Genomic DNA, 23,167 nt, shown 5'->3' on the forward strand with positions numbered 1-23,167 from the left:
CACACCGGAGAGAAGCCCTATGGATGTGATCAGTGTGGACAACACTTCTCTATGATGTCAAGTCTTAAAAGCCACCAGAGAATTCACACCGGAGAGAAGCCCTATGGATGTGATCAGTGTGGACAACACTTCTCCATGATGTCAAGCCTTAAAAGCCACCAGAGAATTCACACTGGAGAGAAACCCTATGGATGTGACCAGTGTGGACAATACTTCTCTCTAATGGCAAACCTTAAAAGACACCAGAGAATTCACACCGGAGAGAAGCCCTATGGATGTGATCAGTGTGGACAACACTTCTCTCTAATGGCAAACCTTAAAGGCCACCAGATGATTCACACTGGAGAGAAACCTTATGGTTGTGATCAATGTGAACAACACTTCTCTGACATGTCCAACCTGAAAAAACACCAGAGAATTCACACCGGAGAGAAACCCTATGGATGTGATCAGTGTGGACAACACTTCTCTCAAATGGCACACCTCAAAAACCACCAGAGAATTCACACTGGAGAGAAACCCTACGGATGTGATCAGTGTGGACAACACTTCTCTCTAATGGCAAACCTTAAAGGCCACCAGATGATTCACACTGGAGAGAAACCTTATGGTTGTGATCAATGTGAACAACACTTCTCTGACATGTCCAACCTGAAAAAACACCAGAGAATTCACACCGGAGAGAAACCCTATGGATGTGATCAGTGTGGACAACACTTCTCTCAAATGGCACACCTCAAAAACCACCAGAGAATTCACACTGGAGAGAAACCCTATGGATGTGATCAGTGTGAAAAGAGTTTCACTACTTCAAGCAACCGAAAACGCCATGAGCGCACACATATGAAAGATAAATCTGTTTAGTGTGAACAGTATGACAAGAGCTTCATTATAAAAACTCCAAGTTGATTAATTGCAAACTTAACATACTGTTGACCTGTTCTTTTTAGTGGTATTTCTTATTCACTGTGTCAAGAGTTTTCAGATACAATATTAGAACAGAAAAGTATGATGGTGACTTGTGTTGGAGAAGAGCCTGTTTCTTCTGCATTTTACCCCCCCCCCCCCCCCTGCATCAGTCTATCTACACAATTGCTTCATGCATCTGATTTGTATTATTATTATGATACTGATTAAAACTGTTGTTCCACAGAGACAATCCAGTATCAAGTAAAATTCAGCAAATAATACATGTCCCTCCAACATTATGCAGCAGATAGAAATAAACACGTCTTGATCATATTATTTGTGTCACTGAAATTTGACCTGCAGATTTGCTGTATTTAGATGAGCTTTGTCTCATAGGCTGTTCACATGTTATAGCCTACCTTTTATTTGTAGACCACTTGGAAGATAATAATAAACCTTGGACCACTGACTAGAGAGCAGAACATTTGTACCCAAAACAAGTTCTGGAGGAATTTGGAGCAATCATCAGTAAATTCAGTTAATGAGTTGTGATCTTAGTTGAGATGCCTGTGAGGAGTATCAAACCAACTTTGAGTTTTGGTCTTTGTTTTAATCTCTGGTGATGGTGGGCTATTTGAGAATGTAATATGATTGCTGAAGTTACCATAAACACAGTAGGCATACACTGATAGTTCACCTCAAAGTGCCCAAGTGTAATGCTTTATGCTTTATGGTGTCGTCCACTCACAGTTAACAGTTTTTTTGTATTGAGTTGTACTTGAAATGTACTGTATTTCTGCAAACTGTTAATAAATCAATCAAAAAACCCTAAACTGCTATCCATTTTGCATATCCTGCTGTCATTCACATGCATATTTTAACTATTCATGTCCTTGAGTGTGAATGGGACTGTCTCTACTCCCTCTTGTTATTCAATGTGGATCCATTGAGCATAGCTGGGGGGAGTAGGGAGGGTGGAGGACAGTGTGGTAGACTGTGATTGGTGTTAAGATGGTCCCATTGTATGGTGGTGACATGTGTTGGAGTCTGTTAGAGCCGGTTGTTTTCTTTGCCATTTATTGCATCTGACCCAAACAAACATTAAAGGGATTGTGACATTAAAAACAAATGTTCTTATTTTCTGAGCTCAATTGCACCCCAAATACTGCACTTTTAACATTCAGTTTTCTGGCTCAAACAAGTGACCACAGAAAATCCACTCAATGTTCAAAGTTCAGGTTGGGTGGGTGTAATTGACGTCATAAAACCTAAAAGAAAAACGAAAAAGAAGAATACTATGTCATGAAACCTTTAAAGTCCATAGACTTGGCTGGCGAAAGAAAGAAAGAAAGAAAGAAAGAAAGGGCCTACATATAAGGACATTCTTTGTCATCATGCCAGTCATGAAGCAATACAGCCACCCTGTTAAAGCCCAAAACCTCTATCTCGAACAAAATGGAAATAGCAAATTCACTCATCCACTCACAGTTAACAGTTTTTTTGTATTGAGTTGTACTTGAAATGTACTGTATTTCTGCAAACTGTTAATAAACCAATCAATCAAAAGCCCTAAACTGCTGTCCATTGTCCATGTCCTGCTGTCATGTGCTGAGTGTGAATTGGACTCTCTCCTCCCTCTTGTTATTTAATTTGGATCCATTGGGCATATCTGGGAGAGGCAGTGGCGTGCACAGACATTTTGAGGGGCAGGTGCTCAAGTGAAAAAAGGGCACCTTGTGCAGCGCGTGGAACCGGCCGGTTGCCTTAATAGTGTGACTGAGATGCTTGAGGATGTGTGAGGTCTGCTGGACTTTTGATTTAAAAGTATCCTATACTGTGATTGGATTGCTGTGATGTAATGCGGATTATGGATGTATCGTGTACTTATGATTGTTTATAGGATGTTGTGTACTGTTTTGTCTGCCTTTTATTTTTCAACTTTTATTGATCCTGTATTTAAGGTTTGTTTGTCTTGTTTTCTGTTGTCTTTTTTCTTTGGGGTGAAAATTCAATGTCTTTATTCTTGTACGTTATACTTGTGGGGTTTATTAAGAGAAGCTGTTAATGCCACCATTTATTATTTTCCAACTCCAGTATTTCAATAATGCATAAGTGTGAGACAGAGAAGTTTTTTCCCTTTAAAATTAAATATTCCAAAAACGTTTAGTCAGTTCAATTAAGTCCATTCATTCACATCTACAAATCACATCCTGCACATAATTGTACATTAATTCGAACTCCTAAAATTCCTAACTCCTAACTCATGACTGCAGTGGCGGGATTCTGGGAGATAGGTGGGTTATTGCTCCGAGTTTAAAGGACCACTTCATCACTTTTCAACCTATCTTCATATAATAGGTCCTCACTAATAATCATGATAAAATGGCACGATTTTTTCCTACTCAGTCTCATAGGAGGGCTGTGGGCAGTTTAGAAACCGTCTTCCAGTGACATCATCATTAGGCAGATTTTTTTACAAAAATGTTTAGATTTTCATTATCGTGAGAACGATGGCTTCCATTTTCGCATTGCAACTTTTCAGGACTAGAAAGCCTGCAGTTTCTTTTAGCTTGGATTCCCCATCGATGATGTCACTGGAAGACGGTTTCTGAACTGCCCACAACCCTCCTATGAGACACAGACCGAGTAGAAAGAAATTGCGCCATTCTTTCATGATTATTATATGAAGATAGGTTGAAAAGTGGTGAAGTGGTCCTTTAATGATCATTATTCATTACATAGATGTGAAAGAAAATATTCCTTGTTATGTGTATCCTATGGACAATATCAAAATCAGCTGAGATTATTTAATTTAAATGTGAACACTGACTATCGCCAACATGAAAACATGGCACTTCATGTGAAAAAGGTTGCAGACCCCTGGTGTAACCCACATGTGAAATTATTAGGGTGTTACAATATAGGCCTATGACATAAATACATATGAGCAGTTCATTAAAATGCATAAATAAGTAATTCATAACAGCAACATTGATAAATAAGGGTTCAAAATGGTAATGGTTTCATAATGTTCAGTCAGCAGTAAAACTGTACATGTACAAAAAACAACATCATCCCTTTAAGGGACTGCAGGCAGGTGAGGTGACTTCCCCATTAATGACAGTGTGTGTGTGTGTGTGTGTGTGTGTGTGTGTGTGTGTGTGTGTGTGTGTGTGTGTGTGTGTGTGTGTGTGTGTGTGTGTGTGTGTGTGTGTGTGTGTGTGTGTGTAAAAGCTGCACAGTGGAGAGAGAGAAGCAGACAGAACGCCAGAACAGAAAGCTGCTAAACTGATTAAAAAGAAGAAACCTGTGATAAAGAAAACGTTTGATTTTAAAACTTAGAACAGTAACAAACATCTGTGTGAAGTGTTTGGTCAGACTTGGGAGCACAACCTGCTCGGTTTGTTTTGAGTTTGTGCAGACCTGAGTGTCTTGGTGAGTTTAAAAACAATTAACTGAACATTGGTTGCACTAAATGTTGTGATTGAACTTTTACATGGAAACGTTTTGTATTATTTCATGAGTAAGAGTATATTGTGTATGTTTTCGATGATACAATGTTGGTTTGTTCATGGTAAAACATGTGTACAATCAAAGATGGTTTATGTATGAAGATGGGCCAACTTCATTGGAGCCACTAGACGCGAAATGGTACACAAAGCCTACAAATGGTCTCCTAAATATAGTAGGCGTGGTTTGCTTCTCCCCGACCCCCCCCCCCAAAAAAATATTTTCAGATGGGGTCTGTGGCCAAATACAGAACAGCAATAAACAGATGAATCGAAACCCTCAGGCCAGCTCCTCCCCATCAAACTCTTAGAAACATTAAGCAGCTTTCTTTAAAAAAAAAGACAAGCATACAATAAATATATATTAATAATGACATAAGATGTCATGTCATAGAAATACATGGGCAGGATTTCGGTTGAGGTCAGCAGCACTCTTTGTGTCTTTATTCTTTGTTAGGACAAAAAAGGTGCTTTTCTTTGTTTCCTTATTCAGGGATTTCATTTTCAGTTACTGATGTGTCATTAAGGAAGCTTGGGGTCAGTTCTTGAGACTATATGTTGCACTTTTCTGTTTGTTTGTACACATTAAGGAGCATTTGGTTTAAAGTATTTTACAAGTGTATGGCAACATTTTGGATTCTATGATGTTGAGGGGACACGGGAACTCGATTGGGTATATAAAAGTTACAACACCAACTTTGATGAGGCTGTATTGCTTTGTTTTAAAATATATAAGGTTTTCTTAATTTCCTTATGAGTTATGAGGTTTACGACAGCAGAGATACAGTAGGCCTACTTTTACTATGTGTGTGTGTGTGTGTGTGTGTGTGTGTGTGTGTGTGTGTGTGTGTGTGTGTGTGTGTGTGTGTGTGTGTGTGTGTGACTATAGTGGCCCTCTGGAGTGAGTGTGGAACTATAGTGGCCCTCTGGAGTGAGTGTGGAACTATAGTGGCCCTCTGGAGTGAGTGTGGAATAGTGGCCCTCTGGAGTGAGTGTGGAACCTTTCCTTCTTCAAAGTTGCCGACACCTTCTGTAACCTAACCTAGGCCCGCCTAACCCTGTACAGCCCACTGCAGGGCACCCTGCAGGGTAAGCGGAAAACAACGAGACCCAAGGCCCTATTTGTCTGAAATTTCTTTATTAGGAACAATCCCTTGAGATGAACCATCTCGTTTTCAAGAGGGTCCGCGATTCACAAAGTACACTTCATACATAAAGACACTTTTTACAGACAATTCAACCAGACAAAAACAAGACAAGACAAGACAAAACAATACAATTCATAAATAAACAAACAGGAAAAACAAAAAACAAAAACAAAACAACATTTCACATAACATGGACATAACGTAGACATAACACATGGATCATTGCATGCAGAGCCGGACTAACAATGGAACTAGGTGGAGCTTAAGCGCCAGGGCCCGAAGCTTGCAGGGCCCGGTACGAGACTATAGGTACAACTGTTGCTTCTGTCGAAAAATATAACGCAACACAGGAACCCCCGCTAGTGTTTTTGGTCTTCTCGTCTGAGAGTTTCTGTAGCAGCCTGATACTAGCAGCAAGGGGGGGGGGGGGGGGGGTTCCTCCTCCGGGGAAGCGAGTAAGCGACAGAAGCCCCCTCGCTCAGGAAGGCCCCCTCTCTCAGACCGACCAACGTGTGTTGTTGCTGCGACAATAACATAGCCTACAGCCTATGTAAGAGGAATATAAACACAAGACCTTGGCGCAAAACTTCATATTTACCCTGCTCTAATGCAACAAAAGTGTGTTCTTACATCCTCCATTTCACGATTTCAGCACTCGTGAGTAAATTATTGTAATTGCTAATTTGCTATTATGAAAGTTTTCAGTGACGTTGCACCCACAACTTGGTTGCATTGTCGTCAATAATTAATCTGTCTTTAAAACGTTCTAATATTAATATAGCATATTGGCGTTGTCTGTTGGTGCACACAATCACACATGTTATATGGACCAACAGCACTGTTTGCAAATGTAGCTACATTTGTTGGCCACAAAGACAATTTAGACAAAACATGCTGCTGCATGTTTCTTGTTAATGACTGTATTAATAACCATAAAGTAATCTCCTAGTCCTTACATAATAGTTTAGCAGAGACTGAAGTTGGAAAGGCTGTGCCCAGTGCGGCTGTGTCTTGTGTGTCAGCGGGCAGTGCAGGCAGTAGTGGATATGCGCTAAACGGCGAAACGCATGCATGCATGTTAATTAATTAATTAATTAATTGGCTGAATCTGTAGGGCCTTTTGATTTGGTGAAGCGCCAGGGCCTTGAGAGGGGTTGATCCGTCACTGATTGCATCATGGATCTATTACAGTGATGATTAGTGAAAACATGAACAGGTAGTCTCAAGATGAGAGGACAGCATAGTTTTAAACAAATGAAAAGATGTTATTGAACGTATATGGACAGGTAGATTGTTCCAGTCACAAGGAGCTTTGAACATGAATGATTTTTTGCCAACTGATGTGTAAATCTGTGAGCAATGTCTAAGTTGATGTGTAGAAGTGTATGGTATCATAAGCTGTTTTAAATACTGTGGATAATTGAAATGAATGCATTTAAAGATGAACTGCAGCCAGTGCTGGTGTCTTCTTGAGGTGGGAGATGGTAAGTTGAGGTTTTCGTACAAGGTACAGTGGTGGGTCAAATATGGGCAGTCAAGGAAAAAACTGCATAAACGGTTATATACTGAGTTCAGGGGAAGAAGGTTTGTTTTAGTGGCAGTCTGATAAACTACATCTGCATAGTCAAGAATTGGTAGTATGAGTTGTTGAACTAGTTTTTTTCTTACTGTAAAAGAAAAACAGTTTCTATTACGATATAGAACACCAGTACTAAAGTTGATTTTCCGGACTATGTTATCTATATGACATTTAAATGATAGATTTGAATCGAGCCAGAGACCAAGATATTTGCATTGTTCAACTCTGTCCAGTTGTGTACCATCAAGACAGGATATATTGAATGAATGATTGTTAGTTTGTGCTTTAATGTTTTGATTAGTCCCGAAGAGCATAGTGTTTGTTTTGTTGATAAGTAATTTATTAGATATAAGCCATGATTCAAGATAATTAAAATGTAGTTGCAATGTCGACTGAGTTTGTGAAAGGTTAGTTTGTGAAGTGTATATGACAGTATCATCAGCATAGAGTTGAACGTTACAACCAGAGAAAATTGTGGGAAGATCATTAATAAAGATGGAGAATAGAAGTGGGCCTAGGGTTGAGCCCTGTGGCACACCACGTTCCTGTACTGCTAGATCCGATTTACTGCCCTGAATGACAACACAGTGTTTTCTATTGTGCAAATAAGAGTTGAACCAGAGTAAGGCATTACGTGACATGCCAATAGAGTGGAGTTTGTCTAATAGGAGGTAGTGGTCAACTAGATCAAATGCCTTGGTTAAATCAATAAAGATTGCACCAGTAAGTTTCCGATTAGCAGAGGCAGAGTGTATGTCATTGGTGAGTTTCAATAGAGCAGTAGTTGTAGAATGATTTGGACGAAAACCAGATTGAACAGGTGAGAGAATGTTGTATTTGGAAAGATAATTGGACAGTTGATTGTAAATTAATCTTTCGAAAACTTTTGCTATTGAACAGATAATTGAAATTGGTCTGTAGTTGTTGGGATCAAGTTGATTACCTGCTTTGTAGAGTGGGGTGATACGTGACCATTTCCAGATGGAGGGTATGTCATGGGTTGAAAGAGATACATTTAAAAGGTCGCAGAGAGGGTACATGAGAATGTGTTGAGGAAGTTTGAGAAATTTGGCTTCGACGCCATCTAAGCCAGGACTGCTGCAGACTTTGAGGTCCTTAATTGCATTCAGGACTTCAACAGGAGTAATTCTCCTGAAAGAGAATGTGCTATGGCAAGGTGGTGTATTGGTGAGAACATAGGGATCAGTTGTAGGAGTACAGACTGAGGAGAAATGTTGGTTGAAAGCTTGAGCTACTAAAAGGGGATTATGTAGTATGGTGTTATTGACTTTTAACTGATTATGCTGAGTCATGGTTTTGTCAGGTGCATTGGTTAATGTTTTAATTTTTTTCCAAAATTGTTTAGGATTTTTAAAGTCATTGGTAAGGGATTCATTGTAATATTTAGATTTTGAGTTTCTAGTCATGATTTTACTTTTATTTCTCAGAAGTCTGTATTTCTCCCAGTCAGAAGGATCTCTTGTCTGATACACAGCCCATGCTTTATCTCTCTGCCTGAAGGTGCTTATAAGATCAGATGTTATCCATGGAAGATGGCTACCCTTGACTTTAATAGTTTTGAAAGGGGCATGTTTATCGATAGTTTTCGTGAGTTCTGAGTGTAAGAATGTCCATGCGTCATGAACATTTGAAATGATTTGGTACCTGTCCCAGTTAATTGAAATTAAATCATTAATAAATGCGTCAACATTGATTTTCTTATATTGTCTAATTTGGATTCATTTAGGAGGAAGTTTGGGTAACTTAATTTTCCAAATGCAAAATATGGTGCAATGGTCACTGAAGCAGTCAGACATAATCCCTGATTTAATGTATCTGTTCGGATGTGAGACCAGAATCCAGTCAAGCAAGGATTGACTTGTGGGCGTGACCCGAGTGGGCTCACTAATTAACTGTGTTAAATTCAGATTCCTAATAGTATTCTTAGCAGTATTCGAAGATCTATCTGCCCAGTCCTTCTCCCAGAAGTGCCACCTCGTTTTTATCCTTGAGAGAGTTAATAGTGGATACAATGCAATTAAAGGATTCAGCAGGAGCTGAAGGAGGTCTATAAATGTTTCCAATTGTGATATATTTGCTCTCATGTAGGATGAGAGCAAATACGTGTACAGGCCCAACTGTGGGTACAACTAGCTCAGAAGCTAGATTAGATGAGACATATGTGACAACACCACCGGCCCTTGTACCTCTATCTGTTCTATATAAGACATAATTTGTTAATTTGATTTCATTGTTAGATATCTTGTTATTGAGCCAGGTTTCTGATAATGTGATTATATTAGGTTTATGTTGTTCAACCCATGGCCTAAGTAGATCAATTTTATGTTTAAGGCTCCTGATATTTATATGTATTATTTTAAGTCCTTTCACACTATCCATCATGATACTTGATGTTTAAGAGTACTGCCACAAAACCATTAGCATAGATCACAAAGTACAATGTGTTAATGAGAAATACATGTATAGACAAGACGATTAGACAACGAGCAAAAACAAGCACATAGACAAAATGAAAAGGTAACGAAAAAAACTAAAAACAAAAATAACCCAAGACCACCCCATTTACCCTTAAACCCATAGGCCCAAGGATTTGGATGAGTAGCCCAAAGTTAACCACATTTCCCTAGCCAAAAATGAGAAAAAAATATATAAATAATAAACTAAAATAAAGAGAAGTAATAATGATGGGGAGAGAGAGAGAGAGAGAGAGAAAGAGAGAGAGAGAGAGACAGAGAGAGGTCCTTGAGGGGGTTCCAGGTGGTCCCCAGCTAAATGATAGAGAGTAACCAAATGGACCCTTATAGATCTTTAACTCTTGAGAGCATAAAATGAAATTATTGTTAAAACATCTGCATTACTACATTTACAAGAAGTCTACACAATTAGAGAATGTAGAAGAATTGTCTTTCCTGTTCTCTCCTAATGGTACCAACATCAAATACAGCATGGAATTGTGGACACAATCTTACATTTTGGTTCTGAGAGGCTCAATCTCATCAAGTTGTGATGGCTCAATTGCCGAAAAAATAATGGGCCTTGACATGAAAAAGCTTGAAAACCACTGCCCTATAGTACAGCGAGACTATGGAGAATATACCATCAGCATCAACAGATTTGACTCATATGTTTTGGTCATGTCCAAACCTGGTGGATTACTGCAGGTCTGTTATTTATGTATTTATTTATTTAATATTTGTATTAAGGTTTTGCAAAAAAAAAGAACAAAGGAATTGAAAAGAAAAAGAGAGAGAAAACAAATGAAAAAAAGCATAAACAACAAAAAAAGAGAGAACAGGGCATGATTTCAAATCAATGAGTTACGCTGCTAGAGACTAGAATATATCATATGGAAAGTGGAGGACACACAGATGCTGCATGCAGACTAAATGCTAAGTGGGATCAGTGAGACATTTGAGCAATGTGTTGCTGCCAAATCGCATGGAACTTGCTTGAATTATCCATCATAACATAACACATTTTCTCCATGTGTAATATACAAGTCAGTTCAGATAACCAAGCCTGGTTGGAGTGAGGTCTGTTATTTCTGAAATACTAGGACTGGATGTGAGGTCTGTTATTTCTGAAATATTGGACTGGATGCAGTGGCGTGCACAGACATTTTGAGGGGCAGGTGCTCAAGTGAAAAAAGGGCACCTTGTGCAGCGCGTGGAACCGGCCGGTTGCCTTAATAGTGTGACTGAGATGCTTGAGGATGTGTGAGGTCTGCTGGACTTTTGATTTAAAAGTAGCCTATACTGTGATTGGATTGCTGTGATGTAATGCGGATTATGGATGTATCGTGTACTTGTGATTGTTTATAGGATGTTGTGTACTGTTTTGTCTGTTTTTGTCTGCCTTTTATTTTTCAACTTTTATTAATCCTGTATTTAAGGTTTGTTTGTCTTGTTTTCTGTTGTCTTTTTTCTTTGGGGTGAAAATTCAATGTCTTTATTCTTGTACGTTATACTTGTGGGGTTTATTAAGAGAAGCTGTTAATGCCACCATTTATTATTTTACACTGTTTTTGTACGGTGCTTTGAAAACGTGTTGATCATTTAAAAATGTAAGTCCCAGTCTTAGCACTAGACCTATACCCTCTGCTAACACTAACAGCAGTGATTCCACTAATAGACCTACCCCCATGCTAACAGTATAGGGCAGTGAATCAAGGGTGCCCACACTTTTTGGACTTGAGAGCTACTTTCAAAATGACCAGCTCAACAAGATCTACCCACCAAAAAAACTATTAAACCATTGCTGAAAATAGTTTAAATATATGTATCTGAGGGGGCTTTGGAATACCGGAGCTGGTGTTACATATAAGACAAATGCACTTGGAATGCAAAATAGAGCGGGATAAATGGAATAGGTAGGGGTTTGTTGTATTCATTTGTAATGCTACCAATGTTATTGTACACAACAACACTCTTGAAAACAAAATAGGCCTATTGCATTGTGGGTTTGAGCTGACCCTTTTCAATCAATCAATCAAGTCACCTTAATTCAAGTGGCAGATGCCACTATTTCAATTAAATGTTCCTTAGGCACGTCATGTGATCTACCTGCACAGCCTTTGTGATCTACTGGTAGATCACGATCTACCTTTTGGGCAGGGGTGGGTGACTAGACCTACCCCCTGCTAACAGTATAGGGCAGTGATTCCACTAGACCTGCCCCCTGCTAACAGTATAGGGCAGTGATTCCACTAGACCTGCCCCCTGCTAACAGTATAGGACAGTGATTCCACTAGACCTGCCCCCTGCTAACAGTATAGGGCAGTGATTCCACTAGACCTGCCCCCTGCTAACAGTATAGGGCAGTGATTCCACTAATAGACCTGCCCCCTGCTAACAGTATAGGGCAGTGATTCCACTAATAGACCTGCCCCCTGCTAACAGTATAGGGCAGTGATTCCACTAATAGACCTGCCCCCTGCTAACAGTATAGGGCAGTGATTCCACTAATAGACCTGCCCCCTGCTAACAGTATAGGGCAGTGATTCCACTAGACCTGCCCCCTGCTAACAGTATAGGGCAGTGATTCCACTAGACCTGCCCCCTGCTAACAGTATAGGGCAGTGATTCCACTAGACCTGCCCCCTGCTAACAGTATAGGGCAGTGATTCCACTAATAGACCTGCCCCCTGCTAACAGTATAGGGCAGTGATTCCACTAATAGACCTGCCCCCTGCTAACAGTATAGGGCAGTGATTCCACTACTAGACCTGCCCCCTGCTAACAGTATAGGGCAGTGATTCCACTAGACCTGCCCCCTGCTAACAGTATAGGGCAGTGATTCCACTACTAGACCGTCCCCCTGCTAACAGTATAGGGCAGTGATTCCACTAATAGACCTGCCCCCTGTTAACAGTATAGGGCAGTGATTCCACTAATAGACCTGCCCCCTGCTAACAGTATAGGGCAGTGATTCCACTAATAGACCGTCCCCCTGCTAACAGTATAGGGCAGTGATTCCACTAGACCTGCCCCCTGCTAACAGTATAGGGCAGTGATTCCACTAGACCTGCCCCCTGCTAACAGTATAGGGCAGTGATTCCACTACTAGACCGTCCCCCTGTTAACAGTATAGGGCAGTGATTCCACGAATAGACCTGCCCCCTGCTAACAGTATAGGGCAGTGATTCCACTAGACCTGCCCCCTGCTAACAGTATAGGGCAGTGATTCCACTAGACCTGCCCCCTGCTAACAGTATAAGGCAGTGATACCACTAGACCTGCCCCCTGCTAACAGTATAGGGCAGTGATTCCACTAGACCTGCCCCCTGCTAACAATATAGAGCGTTGCAGTCCCGCCCCCTACCATGGCCCAGGAAATGAATCCCAATGCATTTTTCCCATAGACATTTCAAAAAGTATTTATTTAAAGACGGTTACGCCGCGGACAAAGCCAACTCGAGTCGTGACAACTCATGACAACACAAACAATATTTTGGACCAAACAAATAATTACAAAGAAGAAAAACAACAAAAAAAGTGTTGTAACCTGCCGTTTTTTTCTTCTTTCTAATTATTTGTTCGGCCCAAAACATTGTGTTTGTTGTCATGATTTGTCATGACTCTAGTTGGCTTTGTCCGCGGCGTAAACGTCTTTAAATAAATACTTTCTGAAATGCCTATGAGGAAAATGAACGGAGAATCATTTCCTGGGCCATGGTAGGGGGCGGGACTGCGACGCTCTATAGGGCAGTGATTCCACTAGATCTACCCCCTGCTAACAGCAGTACTAGACCCGTACGTTTATCTCTCAAGACCCAAAAGATAACTGTTGTGTTTCCCTGGGACAAACAAATACATTATGAACTAGATGAAGTGCCCCTCGGGGCACAGGTCTCCACCAGGGCAGGTCAGGTTGTGGCCTCCTGGTGGCGCTATAATAATGCCAATGTGAGGTGCCATTTCTTCATACGCCTTTGATGGCAATTGGATGATTCGAGGAATTTTGTTCCAAAAATGTGTTTTGCAAAAATCAACCTGTTGGTGGCGCTATAACAGGCCAATGTGAAAAGGGTGGGATATATTCCTCAGCCTAGTAAGCAAATGTGTGAAAGATTTCACGTAAATTGCACGCTGCGTTCATGATTTGAGGCTTTTGTTCAAAACGGGGCAATCTTGCAAACTGTGAAAGCCAATTATAGCCAATTAGGATGGAATATGAAATATCGGACAGATCCGACTTGAGCACATGACCATATACTGGTCATGATACTGTGTAACGATTTGTGAGATTAGAGTAATATCAAAAAATGTGTTTATACACACATACCATAATCAATTATGTAGGTAGCATTGTACATTATTGTCCTCATGTCTCTCTGCAGATGTTTGTGTTTTCTCCACTATAGTAGTATCATGGCAGCCTGCAGCATGGAGGATGTGTTGTTTGTGTTTTCTCCACTATAGCAGTATCATGGCAGCCTGCAGCATGGAGGATGTGTTGTTTGTGTTTTCTCCACTATAGCAGTATCATGGCAGCCTGCAGCATGAAGGATGTGTTGTTTGTGTTTTCTCCACTATAGTAGTATCATGGCAGCCTGCAGCATGGAGGATGTGTTTTGTGTTTTCTCCACTATAGTAGTATCATGGCAGCCTGCAGCATGAAGGATGTGTTGTTTGTGTTTTCTCCACTATAGCAGTATCATGGCAGCCTGCAGCATGGAGGATGTGTTGTTTGTGTTTTCTCCACTATAGCAGTATCATGGCAGCCTGCAGCATGGAGGATGTGTTGTTTGTGTTTTCTCCACTATAGTAGTATCATGGCAGCCTGCAGCATGAAGGATGTGTTGTTTGTGTTTTCTCCACTATAGTAGTATCATGGCAGACTGCAGCATGGAGGATGTGTTGTGTGTGTTTTCTCCACTATAGTAGTATCATGGCAGCCTGCAGCATGGAGGATGTGTTGTTTGTGTTTTCTCCACTATAGTAGTATCATGGCAGACTGCAGCATGAAGGATGTGTTGTGTGTGTTTTCTCCACTATAGTAGTATCATGGCAGCCTGCAGCATGGAGGATGTGTTGTGTGTGTTTTCTCCACTATAGTAGTATCATGGCAGCCTGCAGCATGAAGGATGTGTTGTTTGTGTTTTCTCCACTATAGTAGTATCATGGCAGCCTGCAGCATGAAGGATGTGTTGTGTGTGTTTTCTCCACTATAGTAGTATCATGGCAGCCTGCAGCATGGAGGATGTGTTGTGTGTGTTTTCTCCACTATAGTAGTATCATGGCAGCCTGCAGCATGAAGGATGTGTTGTTTGTGTTTTCTCCACTATAGTAGTATCATGGCAGACTGCAGCATGGAGGATGTGTTGTGTGTGTTTTCTCCACTATAGCAGTATCATGGCAGCCTGCAGCATGAAGGATGTGTTGTTTGTGTTTTCTCCACTATAGTAGTATCATGGCAGCCTGCAGCATGGAGGATGTGTTGTTTGTGTTTTCTCCACTATAGCAGTATCATGGCAGCCTGCAGCATGGAGAAGCCAGTATGTCTGATAGAGAGTGACAGTGAAGGGAGTCTCCGTATGGTTTCCGATGCTCTGGAGATTTTACAGCAGATTGAGCAGAAAGTGGTTGTGGTGTCAGTAGTGGGCATGTACCGAACCGGGAAGTCCTACCTGATGAACAGGCTGGCTGGGGCAAACAAAGGTGAGCATTTTATATTATAAGGCAGGGGTTCTCAACCTTTTTGGCCGGGGACCCCCGAAAATGCTTTGGCAACGTCTCGGGACCCCCACCCCGCCCCCTCCCGACCCCCAATATAAATTGACTGCTACAATAACCTTAATAATAGAGACAATACACCATAAATAAATACTGAAACCATAATCATTAGGGAAGGTGTATGCATGTACTATATGTAAACTCTTGATTTCCACTTGACAGCCATTCAGTTGCAAAAAAAACGAAAAAAAATAATTTGGGGACCCCCCAAAATAATTTGGCGACCCCTCGAGGGGTCGCGACCCACGGGTTGAGAACCCCTGTTATAAGGTATACACTAATTCCATTATAAGGCATACACACATACTCACAGTATGCGTTCCAAAGTCCACAAAATATAAAGTCCTACTTCAGATCATTATCACTAGATAAAAGCTATCTTTTCTTGGACATCAATTTGGTATTAAGATTCGGTATCAATAGAGCACCGAAGTCTGACGTCAATATTGGCAGAGGGCGCTGTTCCAAGGGTTTGTGTACTTTTTAATTTGTATTATAATCCCTAGGAGGATCTTAGTTCGCCTCATATAAGAACTGTGTTTTATTTGTATTATAATCCCCATAGGGGGATCTTAGATCGCCTCATATAAGAACTGTGTTTTATTTGTATTATAATCCCCATAGGGGGATCTTAGATCGCCTAATATAAGAACTGTGTTTTATTTGTATTATAATCCCCATAGGGGGATCTTAGATCGCCTAATATAAGAACTGTGTTCTATTTGTATTATAATCCCCATAGGGGGATCTTAGATCGCCTCATATAAGAACTGAAATGGACAGAAACAGAAATGGAATTCTGCCCAGGCTAGCAATACCGCTGCTATGTTGAGCAGCCTAAAAAGGCCAGTCACACTGAGCACTATAACTTTAGCCAGCGGTGTTGTTGAGCAGCCTGCACCGCTCAGTTCACACGGGTGTGATTTTTCGTATTGCTTGGCCCCGTCCTATCGCTGCTTGCAGCTATATTTTGGTTTGTTATTGTCCCATATTCCATCGGTCAAGGATTTCCTCTGGGATCCATCATCCAATCCAAGACAAAGGGCATCTGGATGTGGTGTGTACCTCACCCCAGAAGGGCTGACCACACTCTGGTGCTGCTGGACACAGAGGGACTGGGAGATGTTGAGAAGGTGAGACGCCATTTTGTTGGACATTCACCCCCACCACACTTATTCTAATACTACATAAAACATGACGTCTAAACAATTTATTGTGTTTTCAGGGAGATACGAAGAATGACAACTGGATCTTTGCCATGGCAGTTCTGCTCAGCAGCACCCTGGTCTACAACAGCATGGGAACCATTGATAATATGTCCATGGAGAAACTTCAGTATCCTTCACATTATTCACTCATTATTCCCTCTTTTGCCAAGTAAATCTATGACTATTGTCCTATATTTGGCTTGCTTTCACTTGTTAATTTATTAACTTTAGAATAGTCTTTTCCAGTCCAATTATATTTGGACAAGCTCAAGTATATATTGTTTTTGGAAAGCCCTGGCAAAGGCCAGGGCTTTCTCCATAAAAATGCAGAAAAAAAACGAACCACCCTCATGCTTAGAGCTTGGTTGTTCCGACCTCCCGTTAATCCGACCGATTACTAACACTATAATAAACCCTAACCTCAGTCTTCTTAACCAGCCACGTAGGTCACTTACCCTAACCTGAGTCTTAACCGGCCACGTAGGTCACTAACCCTAACCTCAGTCTTAACCGGCCACATAGGTCACTAACCCTAACCTCAGTCTTAACCGGCCACGTAGGTCACTAACCCTAACCTCAGTCTTAACCGGCCACATACTGTAGGTCACTATAATCCTAACCTCACTCTTAACCGGCCACGTAGGTCGCTAACCCTAACCTCAGTCTTAATCGGCCACATAGGTCACTATAATCCTAACCTCACTCTTAACCGGCCACGTAGGTCGCTAACCCTAACCTCAGTCTTAACCCTTAGACAGACTACTACTGGAAAACACGTGGAGTTATGAATTAGTCCGGTCTGACTTGTACGTGATTTTCCGTAGTTCTCTTTTTTTACTAATACCAATAGATTAATTCGGTCCGCACCTCTGTATAGAGTATTGAGCATAAATATCAACTACATTTCCCAGAAAACCCGTGTCACGTGACACACGTGTACGCTTTGCCATTGGAAGCTGATTCCACCCCCCAGTAAACAGTGGGGGCGGAGGGAGTTTTCATAGTTTTCAGTGTTCAGCCCGTTTGCCGTCTCGCCCGAGCGATTTTCTATCAGAAAAAGTTGAAAGCAGTAATATTTATTTGAGCGAGTTTTGTGGTAGTAGTATTGATCCATACGCGTCCCAGTCGCCTTCTCCAGTCCCCACCAGCCCGGTCGCTGGGACCGGTGGCTGGGCTTAGAACCGGAGCGGGGACCGGCCACTACCACTCATCGTCGTCCGATGACTTGAGCCATACCGGGAAACCATTGAAAGAAGACGATCAACCCGGAATGTTTTGAGGTAATCTTATTGTAGAAAATGCCCTTCTATAGTGATCAGAAATCATGGACAAAAGAAATCTACAAGCTCACAACGCGTCGCGCATAACCACGCGTTGCTTCATTAAACGATGCATGTTTGTTCTCCGTATTTGTAGACAGTAAATAAAAGGAGCGAACATTACTCTTCAGATCAGATCGCCTATATGGCACGCTACAATATAAAATAATTGTACTGCCATGCGTGCATGGCTGCATGCCTGCTACGATACATTTGTACTGCACCGACCGACACTAACCCCCCCTCCAGCCATTAGCCAGCACCTTTTACTGTCTACAAAGACGGAGAACAAACATGATGATCTACAGGCTCAAACAGGTCACATGCGCGACGCGTTGTGAGCTTGTAGATTTCTTTTGTCCATGAGTTATATGAGCTTGCATGATAATCGCATTCATTGTATTGTATACAATCATGATTTTACATTGTTTAGTGTGTCACCGTGTGATGATGACGATGATGTCAGATAGCCTACGTCCCCGTCCCCCCCCTCCGGCCAATAGCCAGTACCATTTCTGCAGTGTTTGCTAGCAACTAGCCAACAGCCAGTGGAATGTGGCGACGCGATGGTGCTGGATATTATACCTGCGAGCACTCATTGGTGTCATTCTAACGTCGCCTATTATTTTATCGTGATACTAGCAGCCAGCTACAAACACCATGTAATAGTAGCGTGCACTGACAACAGCTAAATGTTTATTTTTTTATATATTTAGAACTGACATCAGATGAGGAGGAGGATGATGATGATGAAGACGAAGAGTCAAGACTGCGATGGAGTTCTCCGACACTGAACCGGATTCATTCATTTCAGGGGGGCAGTTTTTTTTTTGTATTATTATTATTTAGCCTACACACACACACACCGTCAAGAACAACTGGAATGCAGTGGTTTGGGGACACTGGGGAGTTTGGGGACAACTGTTTTGTATGTAGGCCTATTTATTTTCTGTAATATTTATTATAATTTTATTATGTTAGTAGTCATAAAAAATAAAAGACGCTTTTACAATGAGTTAGACCTGTCATGGCTATTTTGTTCACTATTGTGAGGTTTATTGTATATGACTAAGCGAGTTTCAACTGTAATTTACTCTGTAACGGTAGATGGTAATAACTCAATTTCTTTTTTATAATACAGTATACATTCAAGTCTATAATTTGATACATTTCATGGGCACCAAGTCATATCAAAACAATGTCCTTGGATGTGTTTTTTATCAAAGCTGTGTTTCTTCATAATAGGTTTTTGAGATACATGCATGAATAGACAAGGTACTGGTAAGACTATGTAAACATGGTATATATCAAAATGTGCGTTAGAATGTCTAATTTTACCCCAAAAAAGAATTGAGTTTATATGATGTTCCAATTCAGAGCTATAGGGACTTTTAGCTGGATAGGTCAGATTGATCATGACTGACCATGCTATTTATAGATGGGAAAATATCTACAGTGGTACATGTGAGAAACTTTTTATTATATTTTAATTGAACTAGACAACTCACCCTTTAAAATGAGATATTGCATGGCTATGTACTTCCAGCAGAAAATAAAACTTCAACCGGGCATAACCTTTGTTGTTGTCCTAGAAACACTACCCAGTGTAAATGCAGGCTCTTTTAAATGGCTTCCAACACAAAAACTAAACATTTTATCAACTCAGTTCATTTTTTTCCTGGAAGCAGACAAGTCAAGCTTTCTCTGAAGGTCTTTCGTTGTCACACATTCACAACAGAGAATTTTCAATAAATCATTCAAAAACGGGATTATGCCATAGAGAAGTCTACCTACTATATAGAAATCCTTGAAACTCTCAAAGAGTTAACCGGCCACAGGTTGGACTAACGGGATGTCGGACTTATGGGCAGTCCCCAGGAGGGCCACAGCAATAAGATTCTTTCTAGCTCCAAACAGTGTTTCAGGGACAGTTTCCTCTTAACAAACATTTATTCAGTATTTAATACTAAATAAATGTATCTCATGTAGGTCTGTCTTTCCCTGCTCAATCTACCCTTCTGTAAAAAGGTTTACAAATATTCCAACCTCCTGTAAAAAAGGTTTACAAACCCAGTGTTGTGTGAGGTTCGTTTGTCATCCTCAACACCACCCCTTACAGCTATGTGACAGAACTGACAAAGAATATCAAAATTAAGTCCAAGGAGAAGAATGATGATCGTACGATTGTACGTTACCTTCCCTCCTTTGTGTGGACTGTGCGAGATTTTTCACTTGATCTGGAGATTGATGAGAAACCCTGTACAGCAGACGAGTACCTGGAACACAGTCTCAAGGAGATAAAAGGTTTCATGAACGGCTTCAAATTATTTGAATATAATTGAGATTTCAATCATTTAAAATAGGCACCAGAAGGTCTTTACACTAAAAGGTATTGTGTTCTTTATATGTTTCATGTTGCCAAAGGTGGGAAGCCGCAGTACAACGAAACCCGTGCCTGCCTTCGTCAATTATTTTCCCCTCGCCATTGTTTTGTGTTTGAGAGTCCGGCCAGGGCTAAGACAATGAAACGAATGGAGGAAGTGACTGATGCTGAGTTGTATCCAGAGTTTGTCGAACAGGCCAACAAGTTCACTGAACACATCTACACCAAGTCTGACACCAAGTTTGTCGGGGATGGCATAAAGTTCACTGGCAGATGTAAGTGGGATTTAAATAAATGTACACTACATTCACTGGGTGTCTGGCATTTCTGTCAGTCAACAGCATTTGAGGGATTGAAATAAATGACGTCAAAATATTATATAAATATTTCTGTTTTTCATTTAAAAGGTACCTTTTTATCATGACAGTATAACATGATATTCGTTATATCTGCCAGCCTCCCCTGTTTTGCTGTTGTAGGTGATATCGGAATTAGCAACATCTGACTTTTGTCTGCTCCAGCATAAACATCAATCTCTGAACTACCATGACTAGTTGTAACACACTTGCTGAATGGGTCTATCTTCCACAGTGCTTGGTCAGCTGGCAGAGACATACGTGAAAGCCATCCAGAGTGGAGAGGTTCCCTGTCTGGAAAATGCTGTGGTGGCTATGGCTGAGGTTGAGAATGCCAGAGCTGTTGAGCAGGCCCGGGACCTCTATAAAAAGGGGATGGAGTCAGTACGCTTCCCCACCAACACCTTGGAGGAGCTGTGGGCAATCCATGCTTCCAGTGAGAGGGAGGCCCTGGCACTCTTCATGGAACGTTCTTTCAGAGATGACAACCAAGAATATCAGAAGAAGCTTTCGGTATGTGTTCACCAGGCCGAAGGCATGGGGAGAGAGTATGTTTTGCACTCCGTCCGTCCGTCGGTGTGTTTGTGCGTGCGTGCGTTACCAGCTAATCTCCGGCACGGTTGGCCCGATCTATGCCAAACTGTGCACACACACTCCCTGGATGCCAGCGACGAACATCTGCCCCAAATATTCCACAATCTCCATAGTCATGTGATCAACACGGATCTGCACCATTTCCCCTCAACCATCCTGATTGGCTTCCAAAGCTCACATGATTGGTCCGTTTCGAACAAAATGCCACAAATCACAAACTGTGTGCAATTTCCACTAGGCCAAGGACGACATTACACTATTTCCCCCCCAAATCAGCCTCACGGTGGCGCCATAACAGGGCAATTCCTGTTTTTACCAACTGCATCGATCTGTGTACAACTTTGTATGCGCACTCCCTAGAGGCCATGGAAAACATTTTCCAAATTGGTACACATGATCTCTGTAGTCATGTGATCAAGACGAGTCTCTCAGATTCTACACTGATTGGCTAAGATTGCCTTCCAAATGTTGTCAGGAGTGGCCCGTTACGTACAAAATGCTGCAAATGTCCTGCTCATCCAGAATTCTATCTTCAGAGATGCTGTGAGTGATCTGGCTCTGCATTTCCTCAACAAACTGAAGAAATTTGTTTTATGTTTATATTACTCCTAAACATTTTGCCAAACATCACACACACTCCTATCCTCCTGGTGGAGACCTGTGCCCAGCAGGGCACTTTTTCTAGTTTTCATATTGTGTGTTTCGGTCACTTTATGCAAAACCTTTTTGAATCCTCTAAAACTTAGTCAAAATGATTGTGCTTTTAAGTCCCTTGTTTAATACAGTTGTTGTTTAACCCCTTTCCCTTGTATCTCGATATGCATAGTTCCTGTCTCTTGTCACTGTGGGAGCCCCTCCCTCTTGTATTGTATTTAATACTGGGCTGCACTGCAGTAAACCGTGTTCATTGTTATTTGTTACCACTGTGTTTTTAGATTGTACTTCAGAGGGAATACAATCAGATCTCTGAGAAGAACATCAGCGAGTCCAAGACGGCATGTGAACAAATCATCCAACGAGTCTTTAAATCCCTGGAGAACAACGTGGGAGCTGCTCTCTACACAGTCCCTGGAGGATACGAGACGTTCCGCCAGGACCTCCAGGAGATGATTGGTACATACAGACGTGAAGGCAAAGGATTCATGGTAAGTCTGATTCCTGCCAACTTCTGATCTGAGTCAGAAGAATGTTAAATTAATTAAACCATACTAATACTAGGCTAATACTGTGTGTGTGTGTGTGTGTGTGTGTGTGTGTGTGTGTGTGTGTGTGTGTGTGTGTGTGTGTGTGCATGCGTGATACCAGGATGAGGAGGTGCTGAAGACATACCTGGATGAGAATGCGAACATCCGCAAGACCATACTGGCAGCAGATAATAGCCTCTCTGAGGCACAGCGGAAAGCAGAAGGTAAAGTCAATTAGTAAATCAATCAAACTTATACTTTATATAGAACATTTCCTAGTGAATTGTGCTTTACATACCATGCGGAATAAGGTATTTAGCCCTATCATATTAATATCATATTTGTTTCATCCAATAACATTTAACAACTCTCAGACACAATAACACAATAACATTAACGGGACAAACCTGGGTGTGATTTAAAGACTCTGTTTGAGCGCCCCAACACACTGAAGGCACAGCTGAACATTTGACCAGAGGAGATTCTTCCTAAACGCAGACTACGCAGGCTGCGTAGGGCCCCCGCCGCCCCCGAATTCACAAAAGGCCCCCGCTCGCCCTGCGCAAAGTCGGCAAAGAGCGTGCTACGTTATTTGCGTACCGACGTTACGCAAGGAACGGTGAGCACAGGGCGGGCGGAGCCGTGGGGGCTTTTTACGTTATTTGCGCAGTGAGTGTAACGCTGCTCAATGGTGAAATCTTCCGCCAACAGCGTACCTTAGTG

General features: G+C 41.4%; 1 protein-coding gene across 1 annotated transcript; it reads left to right on the forward strand.

Moving 5' to 3' along the window:
• Positions 1 to 15,135: 15,135 nt before the first annotated feature.
• LOC306926323 (guanylate-binding protein 1-like) lies at positions 15,136 to 22,682 on the forward strand (the record flags this gene model as incomplete). The annotated part of the gene is made up of 8 exons (XM_079505590.1): positions 15,136 to 15,325; positions 16,406 to 16,533; positions 16,626 to 16,735; positions 20,047 to 20,231; positions 20,352 to 20,585; positions 20,902 to 21,179; positions 22,196 to 22,405; positions 22,566 to 22,682. The coding sequence occupies 8 exons, from the start codon at positions 15,136 to 15,138 to the stop codon at positions 22,680 to 22,682; spliced, it is 1,452 nt and encodes a 483-aa protein (XP_079361716.1).
• Positions 22,683 to 23,167: the final 485 nt, after the last annotated feature.

Source organism: Electrona antarctica (assembly GCF_951216825.1).
Source record: "Electrona antarctica genome assembly, chromosome: 7".
Taxonomy (NCBI): Eukaryota; Metazoa; Chordata; class Actinopteri; order Myctophiformes; family Myctophidae; genus Electrona; species Electrona antarctica.